The 11,299-nt window shown below is 45.8% G+C and overlaps 1 protein-coding gene across 1 annotated transcript; it reads left to right on the forward strand.

The window, feature by feature from the left end:
- Window positions 1-2,166: 2,166 nt before the first annotated feature.
- On the forward strand, window positions 2,167-4,534 carry LOC134484462 (Y-linked testis-specific protein 1-like). The gene is made up of 2 exons (XM_063280672.1): window positions 2,167-2,284; window positions 3,340-4,534. The coding sequence occupies exon 2, from the start codon at window positions 3,664-3,666 to the stop codon at window positions 4,207-4,209; it is 546 nt and encodes a 181-aa protein (XP_063136742.1). The 5' UTR covers window positions 2,167-2,284; window positions 3,340-3,663; the 3' UTR covers window positions 4,210-4,534.
- The last annotated feature ends 6,765 nt before the right edge of the window (window positions 4,535-11,299 follow it).

Here is an 11,299-nt window from a genome sequence, read left to right on the forward strand (position 1 = left end):
TGCTGATGACCCAGCGGTTATAACGTTTAGCAGTGGGAACAGAAAGAGAGGAGGAACTTCACGCTTTCCACAGGGCCAACGAGAGGACCAGAGGCAGAGGTGAAGCTGGACTCTGTAGTACATTTCCTGTGTGGGCGCCCTTCCCCCACCTAGTTACAAAACAGAAGGTTCTAAGTCAAGAAAGAAAGAAGAGAGCCACAAGACGAAAGAAACACAAGTATGTCAATAATGCCCCTGCCTCAGCGGCACTTTCCAGAGGTTTGTGAGTCTGTGGACATGTCTATGAGGAACTATGGGGAATATCATTCCCTATGAAGGTGGCCCAGGGTTGTAGGAGAAGGAGAGAAAGCTGAGTAGGTCATGGATAGCAATCAAGTACCCAGCATTTCTAAGTTGTCTCTGATTCCTTTCCTGCCTCTAGAGTCCTGCCTGAGTTCCTGCCCCAATGTCGCTCAGTAACAGACGGGAACCTAGAAGATAGAGTGAGACAACCTCTTTCCTCCTCAAGTTGACAGCTGTGATGAGATTGTTCTTCTTGTTGTCTACATGTTCTTCCCTTTTTTGAAAGTTGTCTCTTTTTATTGTTCTTAGAAAGATGTTATTACATGTTTTCTCATGGGCTCTCTGTCTCTCACCATGTCTCTCTTTGTCTCTGTCTCTGTCTCTGTCTCACTCTGTATTTGTGTGTTTGAGTGTGTATATGTGTATGTTTGTGTGTGTATGTGTGTGCATGTGTGTGTGTTTGTGTGTATTTATGTGTGTGTTTGTGTGTTTGTGTATGTATGAGAATTTCTGTGTGCAAGTGCATATGTGTGAGTGTGTGTGTGTTTGTTTGTGTATGTATGAGTGTTTCTGTGTATATGTGCGTATGTGTGAGTGTGTGTGTGTGCGTTTCTGTATTTATAAGTGTTTCTGTGTGTTTGTGCGTGTGTGTGTGTGTGTGTGTGTGTGTGTGTGTGTGTGTGTGTGTGTGTGTGTGTGAGTCTGCTTTCCAGGCTTAAAAAAAAACCCCAAGGCTGTAAATCTCAGCAGGTGCCTAGAGAAGGAAGATGAAGGGGAGAAAATGGGGAAAAATCATGTCCTTTGAGTTAACCCCACCTTGAGGACATCCACATAGTGGACCAAAGTAACATAATGGCAGAGGAGTCATAACAGCAGACAGAGAGTAAGACGGTGCACTTAGAAAAGTGGACAGATTTTAAAAAGCTGCCATAAGTTGTTAAGCTCTAAGTACATTTTAAAAAAATTATAATGGTAAAGTGGGAGGGAATTACTGGGGAGAGGGAAGGGAGGGTCAGAGTGTGGTGGGGACGGGGGAGGGTTCTGAAAAGAATCCTTTTGAAGATCTGAAGAACTATGTGACACAAACAATTAAAGTGCCCTGTAATTACAGGTAAATTCCACACTTACCTGCATCCACTATTCTGTCTACCCATATTTCAAAAATATAATTACCTCATCTATTTCATCCTGATTTGCTGCATTTGATCTAATATATTCCTTGTAACCAGAAGTGCTGGTAAATTTTAAAGACATTTAAAATATGTCTGGTCGATATCAGGTTTGTCATCAGTTTATCCCGAATTTGGAAGCAGGTCCAGAAGCTAATTTTTCCTCGCTCTTTGCAAAGAATCCATAATTCATGATTGCCATTGACTTCAATACAAGGTATTTAATCCTGTCAAATTCCAGCTTTGTGTGAATAAAAATGGCCCTCCTCTAATTGTGGGTTTTGATAAAGCTAATTTTGGGGTGCTATCCAGTGGGCTCCCTCAGAGAAAGAGTCTACCAATATTTCTGATACAGAGAATGACGTAAAGATAACCAAAGGAAAGATAGGAGCTGGGAAAATAACCACCAAGGATGTTGGTGACTCAGAAACCAAAGACTTTTTCAGAAAAAAATGCATGAAAAGAGCTACATGGGCAGACTGTGACTCGGTTCATCAGAATATTTGGGTGGGGACTTTACTTTGGGTCTCCACGAGGCTACATGAGAAGCTAAAACCTAGATGCTGGAAGTTTCTAAGCGTAACTAGGGAAGTACCTGGGCTGAGTGGGCTTCTATGACATAAGCAGAGCCTGGATGATGTCACAGAGAGAAGGGCGGAGGTTCCGCTTCTCTTCCACTTGGGGGTGCTAGACTCCTTGAAGGTGGGTTCACTATCTTCCCAGCGGGCTGTGAAAGCCAGTTCAGCTCCTGAACCCCACAATTGTTCAGCAGCCTTTTGGTGACTGACCGGTTTCTGAAGACAGAATCTGGACGACCTGGACATTTTCTCCCGGTAAATACGTTTATGAAGATAACTGGGACCCTTGTAGCCCAGAAAGCTAAAAGTTTTCCTTCGTACAGCGAGTAACCTTATGTTCTGATGTCTTCCACGTTTGAGGGCTCGGCGGATGGTCTAGGCTAGTCAGTCTAAGAGTTTATTATCCTTTGCTAACAATATTTAATTCATAATCCTACTAAAATGACAAAGCTGCTCTCTGTGCCTGTGCATTTTAGGAGATAATATTTCTTTGGTTTATTTTTGGTTCCTTTGTTTTTTGTTTTTTTTTTGTTTTTTTTTTCGGAGCTGAGGACCGAACCGAGGGCTTTCTGTGTGCTAGGCAACTGCTCTACCACTGAGTTAAATCCCAACCCCAGGAGATATTATTTCTAAATGACTGCTGTTGCCTACACAAAAGACTGTTGTTGCGGTCGAAGATGCAACAGCGTCGCGGAATAAACCTGGAGCTGGGTCAGGATGCACAGTACAGAAAGCCAGTGGACTGGTGTGCTGTGTCTCTGGGCAGACACTTGTGGATGTTGCCACATAGCGCATAGTTAGAAGGTAGAAGAGGGGTGTGGACACCCTTCTGGCTCCTTTGCTATCCTTTCTCTGTTCTGCTTGCTTAAAGTGGGGACAGGGATACTTAATCCCACACTGACCTAGACATTCAAGGAGAGGTTCCTCAGGAGAGGCAAAGTGCCACGGGCTGAAGAAATGTGTCTGAATATGTTATTCTGAGCTGTAGAAAACCATTTGTTCATTTCCATTTGAACTTTTGATTTTGATTTTTGAGACAGGGTTTTTCTGTGGGTAGCTTTGGCTATCCTGGAACTAACTCTGTAGACCAGGCTGGCCTTGATCTCATAGAGGTCTGCCTCCCTCTGCCTCTTGAGTGCTGGAATTAAAGGTGTGCTCCACCATTGCACAGCCCTCCTATGAACTTCTGATTACGACAGAATTAGATTCCGATGCTCAACCCTGTTTACCTTCCTCACCTGCTCCAAAGTTCTCTTAGACAAGAGCCTTGGTCCAGCGCCTTCCCCACCCCACCCCCATTGTTCTTGCAGGCAGTCACATGACAGAGGCACCAGCATTGTGTTTGGTTTAAGCAGGCGAGCTCTTCAAACCCAGGCCACGGGCAAGTATGAAGCCTGAACACAGAACGATAGCCACAAGACAGTGGACCAGGATGCCGTGGCCTACCACACTAGGTCTACAGCCAAGAAGAGGAGGATGTCTCTGAGGAGGATGAGCACACCATCCTTCCAGAAGCAGGGGAGGAGGAGGCCTTCTCCCCAGGCCTTCGGGACATTGTGGGCTGCAGAAATTCTCACGGATGGGAGGAAGGTGATGAGCCTGTCACCCAATGGAAGGCCATCGTTCTAGATCAAATGCCGAGAAATCCCTCTCTCTATCTGGTCAAGTATGATGGAATTGATTGTGTCTACGGACTGGGACTTCACAGTGATGAGAGGATTTTAAAGCTTAAGGTCTTGCCTCACAAAGTAGTGTTTCCTCAAGTGAAAGACGCCAATCTCGCAAGGGTCATGGTTGGCCGAGCTGTGGACCATAAATTTGAGGGCAAACATGGCTCTAAGGACAACTGGATGGGGGTGGTCCCAGCCCAGGTGCCGATCATGAAGGACTGGTTTTACACCACCTTCCAGAAAGATCCAGTCCTATACATCTACCAGCTCCTGGATGATTACACAGAAGGTAACCTCCGTATCATTCCAGAGACTCCTCCAGCAGAGGTGAAGTCAGACGTTGACAGCGACATCTTAACAGGTCAATGTGTGCAGTTCACCAGAAGCGACGGGTCCAAAAAGATCGGCAAAGTCATTTACCAAGTTCCAGCCAAGCCTTCCGTGTACTTCATCAAGTTTGATGGCGACGTCCACATGTACGTCTATAATCTGGTGGAAAAGATCTGTTAAGGTGAGATTCACAAAGTTTGGGGGACATAGATGTGGAATTTATAGGATTGGGGGGAAAATATTTGTTTTTCTGTGTCTCAGACACACAAGGGCCTTTGACAACCCCAGTATCTTTTCCAGTGGAATTTGTTTTTGCTCTAAAAATTAAAACGTGCGATGTGACGTGTTGTGTGTGAACACTTTGTTGGAGGAGACTGGCTGTGGTGGATGGAACATGGAGAGGAAGCTGGGAAAGTCAAGGCTGTGAACAGTGAGTCTAATGTGTCATAGACTAAAACAAACAGGACTGAGCTGGTCTGGTTTTTAGGGAGAGAAAAGAACTGGAGATGAGGCTTAGAGGAGGAGGGATGGCACAGGGGAAGAAAGATGAATGTTTAGGAAGCCGTAGAGAAGGGCCAGAAATAGATAGACTCTCTGAGGTGAAGTTTGAGGGAGAGACAGACTGTTGGGTAAAGAGGGGCAGGTAACAGGGAGGTGGTCTTGGACTCAATGGGAAACCCAATAAACTGATCCAAGCAGACTGAGAATCAGAGAAGGTCGGGGATTGTTTGACTAACGAAACCTAATGAAACCTGTTTCTCATCTGTAGATGTATTATTTTTAATTATGTGGGTGGGGTAGGGCATGAACACAGGAGACCACAGAGACAAGAATAGTCAGGTCCCCTGGAGCTGGAATTAGAGGTGGTTGGGAGCTATTGGACATGAGCTCAAAGAACCAAATCCAGGTCCTCTTTCAGAGCAGACGAGCTCTTGATCCATTGGTCATCTCTCCAGGCCCCTAAAGTCATCTTTTCAATTAAATCCAAACTTCACATGCAGAGAAGAGACCAGGATGAGGGTAAGAAAGATTAAATTGATGGGGATGTGGAAGAAAGACTAAAGAACACATGAGGGAGTAGAGGACACTGAGGGACGAAGGAATGACAAAATGGAGTTCTCACAAAGTGAAGCAGGAGACATAGGAAGAACAGAAAGGGTCTAGAATGAGTTGAACTTGGGCCGCATCCATATTGGTCTCTTTGGATCCTAAAAAACAGCCAACCATCACTACAGAAGGTGGATGTGAGGAGGAGGCTTCCCAGGAGGACATTTTGACGAGGATAACTCAAGAGTAGTGAATGCCAAACTAAGTTTATATCTATCCATTCCTGAAAGAATCATAAAGCCCATTATTTTGTATGATCAGCAAAAGTAATTTAAAAGGGAAGATGAGGATGCCGTGAGCTTCTGTCCGGTGTTACGTTGATCCTGCGTTTAGCTTCCCTGAGCACGTTAGACTCTGTTTCATCCTGTAATATTTTTGAGGTCTCTTCCCAATGCCCCTAGATGACCACAAAGAGCTCCTGCACTGGCTGGTCTTTCCTGGCTCTCCTTTGACTGGATGGCTTCCTACACACCTGCGGGGCCCTGTTACCGTATCTACCCCAGGAAGTTCACGTCTTTTACTCACATGTGAGCTCATCCTCAGAAACTCTTGATGGTGCCTCCAATGCAGAGGTGCTGAGCTCTTTCCTATGCCATTTGCCGTGACATCAAAATGCTTTGCGGTTCCTGACCATGTAGCTCTCTCCTCCTGAGAAGCCCCTGTGCACTCCATGGTGTCTCTCTGAGCCACATCTACACTCCAAGAGTGTCTTTGGAGACAACCTTATCTTGGACTCATTCATTGCTGTTTCTTCTCTCAAGAATAAGTTTCTCACTGCAGGACTTGAAAATACTTTCTATCACTGATCAGTTCTGCTATTTGGGTATTTTTATACTAGATGGTTGTCTGACGGTTTCATTGCTGCGAAAAGACACCATGACTAAGGCAACTTATAAGGGACAACATTTTTTGGGGGGGTTCTTTTTTTTTCAGAGCTGGGGACCGAACCCAGTGCCTTGCCCTTCCTAGTCAAGCGCTCTACCACTGAGCTAAATCCCCAACCTCAAGGGACTACATTTAATTAGGGCAGGCTTTCAGGTTCAGAAGTTCAGTCTATTTTAATCAAGGCAGCAATCATGGAATCGTGTAGGCAGACATGGTGTTGGAGATATACTTCCTCCAACAATGCCACACCCACTCCCACAAGGCCACACCTCCTACTTGTGCCACACTTCCCATGGGAAAATCACATTGTAACCACCGCCCTGATTTTATGCCAAGTTGACACAAGCTAGAGTCGTCAGAGAAGAGGGCGCCTCAGTTGAGAACATGCATCCATAAGATCCAGCTGAAGGGCATTTTCTTTGTGATTGGTGGGGAGGGGCCGGCCCACTGTGAGTGGCACCATTCCTAGGCTGTTGGTCCTGGGTTCTATAAGAAAGCAAGCTCAGCAAGACATGAGGAGCAAGATGGTAAGCAGTGCCCCTCCATAGCCTCTGACTCAGTTCCTGCCTCCAGGATCCTGTCCTGTTTGAGTTCCTGTCCCAACTTCCTTTAGTGATGAGCAGTAATGTAGAAGTGTAAGCTGAATAAACCTTTTCCTCCATAACTTGCTCTTTGGTCACCGTGTTTCCTTACAACAATAGGAACCCTAAGTAAGACAATTTCTTATAGAAACAGTGTGTCTAGTAGAGCCACAGACGCTTACCTCATAACCACAATTAGAGACGTATAGACACTTTGTTTTAATTTAAAGGTAAGACTTGCTCATGTACTGACCTGTGACGTTCTAGTTTGCTTCCTTCTCTCCGTGATGAATGCCATGATCAAAACTAACTTGGGGAGGAAAGGGTTATTACATTACAGGTAACAGACCATCACTGAGGGAAACCAGAGCAGGAGCTTGAAGCGGTAACAAGGAGAACTGCTTGTTGGCCGGCTCCCTGTCTCAGTCATTGTTCTGTTGCTGTGAAGAGACACCATGGTCAAGGAACTACTATAATGAAAGCATGTAATTGGAGGATAACTTACAGTTTCAGACGTGTGGTCCATCATCATGGCAGGGAGCATAACACGGGAGCAATAGAGAGCTACTGCTCTGTAAGCAGAGAGAGAGAGAGAGAGAGAGAGAGAGAGAGAGAGAGAGAGAGAGAGAGACACAGAGAGACAGAGAGACAGAGAGACAGAGAGACAGACAGAGACAGAGAGAGACAGAGAGAGAGGGAGAGACAGAAAGAGGGAGAGACAGAGAGAGAGAGGGAGAGACAGAGAGAGAGAGAGAGAGAGAGAGAATTAATCACCCAGTTAACACATGTGCATGCACACACATGTGGAAGAACCCGGTACACTCAGGAAATATCCTTAATGTCTTGTCTGTCTTGTTCACTGTGGCAGCAACTCTCACTCACAGGCAAAGCTCCTTTTGGTGTGGGTCACCTTTCCAGACGGCGTGCTCTGGGCCTCATGCCTCTGCCTTCCAAGGTGGACTTATAGGATGGTCTCCACATCCATGGGGCATCTATGTAAGTTTCTGGGGAACGAGTGCTTAACTGCTAGACTCTCTCCCTAGCCCCTTCCAGAACTTTCCGTCCAACTCCCCTTTACCTTTCTTTTTGAGATTTATCGAGTATGCATGACAAATGGAGACTGTATACATTTGAAGTATGAGGTGTAGTATTCTGATCACATTATACATTGAACAGATATTGTAAGATCAAGCTCATTCTCTCTCTCTCTCTCTCTCTCTCTCTCTCTCTCTCTCTCTCAGATCCACTGTTTTAACATACTCCACATACACAAAACCGCAGTGACAATCAGTTCACTGTTCCCAGGCTCTGATGTGTTGTTCATCCCGTAACCGAGTGATGTTGTACATTCTGTACAATCTACTTCTCAAAAGGAAAAATCAGCACCGCAGTCACCGGTTAAAACCCTCAAATGGCTCCATGTCACTGAGGGTAAGATGGAAAGCCCCTCTGTTGACATCCCTCTGTTGATAGACAGATGCTGTTCCAGAAAGACCAAAAGCTATGACACACCATCCCGGGCCTGGGAAATCATAACTTTAACTTCTTGTGTTTGTAAACAGAACAGAAAATGGAGTTTACAAGACAAGGAGAATGTAAAATTTTGTGTTGCTAGAATACTCAGTCACATAGGTTATAGAGCAACTGAATTCATGGTTCCAAAGGGGTGTGGTTGGGGGATTCATGTGTTTGTATAAGTGCCTGTTCCCAAGTGCAAGAGCACATACGTGTGTTCATACGTGCAGAGATGAGTAGAATGTGCATTCTCTTCCTCACTACTCTCCGTCTCTCAGTGAACCACAGCCCACCCTTTTGACTACTGTGTCTGCCAAGGATCCTCTTGGAAATCCAACCGCCTCCACCCTACCATGTTGCAGACATGATTAGCCATGCCTGGAGTTTTACAAAGGTGCAGAGAGAATTTGAACTCTTTGGGCTTGCAGAGCAAAGGCTCTTGCCCACTGAGCTATCTTCCCAGTCCCCATCAGGATATAGTCTATCACAACCTTCATGCACTGCCTTCTGCTGTGTGTTTCTCAGTATCCTAAGGGATGTTCTCTCACATAAACGGTTTCACCCCCACATGGCTCTGTGCTTACACCCAGAACAGAGTGTCTCTTTTACCAGGAGAACTAATTCAGAGGTGGACATGTTATGATTGCACCCTCTAAGGTATAGAGAAGACTGTCTGCATCTTCAAGGCTTGGGCTTTCTTACCCTGTGAACTGAATGCTGGTGTCCCACCCTGGAGGATGGATAAAAGGAGAGAAGGATGTGGGAAAGAGAAGGAGGCAAAGGTGTAGGGGAGAGGTTGAAGTCACATTAAAAGTTCCAAGTTAGCATCAAACCTGAAGAGTAGACAGGGAGAAATTGACAGTGTTAGTGCTGTCACCACACACACACACACACACACACACACAAACACACACACACACAGACACACACAGACACTCACACACAGACACATACACACAGACACACACACATACACACACACAGACCCACACACATGCACACACACACAGACACACACACACACACACACACACACACACACACACACACGCATCTGCTGTGCTCAGGTGTCATTCCCCCACTAAATAAAATGCTCTATTAGGTTTATCTGTCCCTCTCATGAGTAGCCTGTAATTAAATAACCACCTTTTAAAATCCTGCTAGTGTGAAAGAAAGCCATTTGAGCATTTTCCTTAGCTGATGAATTACATGGACCAGTGGTCCTTGATAAACAGGCCGGTTCTAAAGCGATGCATGAGAAAAAGTAAACACGTCTAAAACAATTGATGGGGAATTAGATCCCACGTCTCGGGCCTCACTGAGTAGACTCTGTCCCCAGCAGGGAGCAGAGCCCAACTAGGACCAGCTGCAAGACTGGTCTTCCAGAGTGTGTAAGATCCAGGAGGGCCCCTTCATTGACTCTGTCAGACCTCGCTTTTCCCAGAACAAATGCTGTTGCTGCCCATGCTGAGACACTGAAGCCAAAAGAGTGAGGACAAAAGATTTCCCTTTGGTGACCATCTCTCCAAAGGAAGTTCCCCATCAGGGTCAGAGGTTTTTCACTGCTGCTTCAGGTCCTGATCATGACTGTGATGGCTGTCTGTGGTGCTGACCTTTTCCTCATGAAGTTCTTTCTAAAGAGTAATTTGTCTCCTCAACCTCCCCATGGAACCCACCGTGCCATTGACATCACAGATGTCAGCGTATCTTTTTAAAGAGAACACAACTCAATCCAATTCTACCCTCCGGCATCCAAAATGCTTGTCATTTTCATAGCCAAGTACTTCAGAGTGCAGACTCACTCCTGAACCAAAAATCTCATCTAAATCAGTTCCTGGTGACACTCGGGTATGATTCACCATGGGGCACATCTCTGCACCATTTATGAGTCTACAGAAACAAGAAAGCAAGATGTGTGCTGCAGCTAGCATAAACAGGTTAACTATAACCTCTGATCAACTCAGCATCACTTGAAGAGAGAGAAAGACAGACAGACAGACACACACGTGAGGGGGGGTTAGCAAATGTCTTATTGTGTTATCGTGTTGGTCTGTGGGCAGGCCTATGAGGAATTGCCTCGATTGTTGACTGACTTAGGAGGGCCAAGCCCACCGTGGGCAGCACCATCCCTAGGCAGGTCGTTCTGAGATGTATAAGAAAGCTAGTTGAGCTGGAGCAAGCCATCAAGCAGAGTCCCTTGGTGGCATCAGCCTCAAAATTTTGTTGTGGTGCCTACTCTGACTCCCCTCCATGACCTGAAAGTTGAAGTCAAAACATTTTCCTCCCCTACACTACTTTCCATCCAAGCGTTTTATCACAGCCACAGAAAGGAGACTGGAACAGACTCCATGGGGCAGCAGCGAAGACTGAGGCCTCACAGATTCCCAGGAGCCTGTGCTTGCAGCTTCTGGCTCTTCTATCACTGTAAGTCACAGTGACCTGGACAGGCTCAAGAGAAGGATGGACAGTCTGCATTACCGAGGAGATGACACACTCACTTCTGTCCTTATTCCACGGACAAGAAAGAGTGCTAATGACCCAGTGGTTATAACGTTTAGCAGTGGGAACATAAAGAGAGGGGGAACTTAACGCATCCCACAGGGCCAACAAGAGGACCAGAGGCAGAGGTGAAGCTGGACTCTGCATTACATTTCCTGTGTGGGCTCCCTTCCCCCACGTAGTAACCAAACAGAAGGTTCTAAGTCAAGAAACAAAGAGGAGAGCCACAAGACGAAAGAAACACAAGTATCTCAATAATGCTCCTGCCTGAGCTCCACTGCCCAGAGGTTTGTGGGTCTGTGGACATGTCTATGAGGAACTGCTTTGATTGTTTACTGATTAGGAGGGTCAAGCCCATTGTGGGGGGAACCATACCCTAGACAGGTGGGTTCTGAGCTGTATAAAAAGACCCAGTCTTGGAGCGTGTCTGCTGCTCATGTGGTGTTTTTTTCTTTTTTGTTTTGCTTTGTTTTCTAACTGACAGAGAGGGCTACAGTATTGCCTACAGCGCAGCATTGAGTCTGCTCCCCAAAATTATCATCTTACTGTAAAAGAACTCAAGGAAAATTCCAGATCTCATTAAACAGATAGCGGCCACCTTCCCCCCTTCTACAATTTCTAGTCATTAACGAATTTTTAAGCTACCGTTATCCCACCTTAACCACAGCACACTCTGATCTTCA

Source organism: Rattus norvegicus, chromosome Y (assembly GCF_036323735.1).
Source record: "Rattus norvegicus strain BN/NHsdMcwi chromosome Y, GRCr8, whole genome shotgun sequence".
NCBI lineage: Eukaryota > Metazoa > Chordata > Mammalia > Rodentia > Muridae > Rattus > Rattus norvegicus.

Bases quoted from the DNA above. Each gene is read 5' to 3' on its own strand.
- LOC134484462 (XM_063280672.1), top strand. From the start codon at position 3,664: ATGCCGAGAAATCCCTCTCTCTATCTGGTCAAGTATGATGGAATTGAT.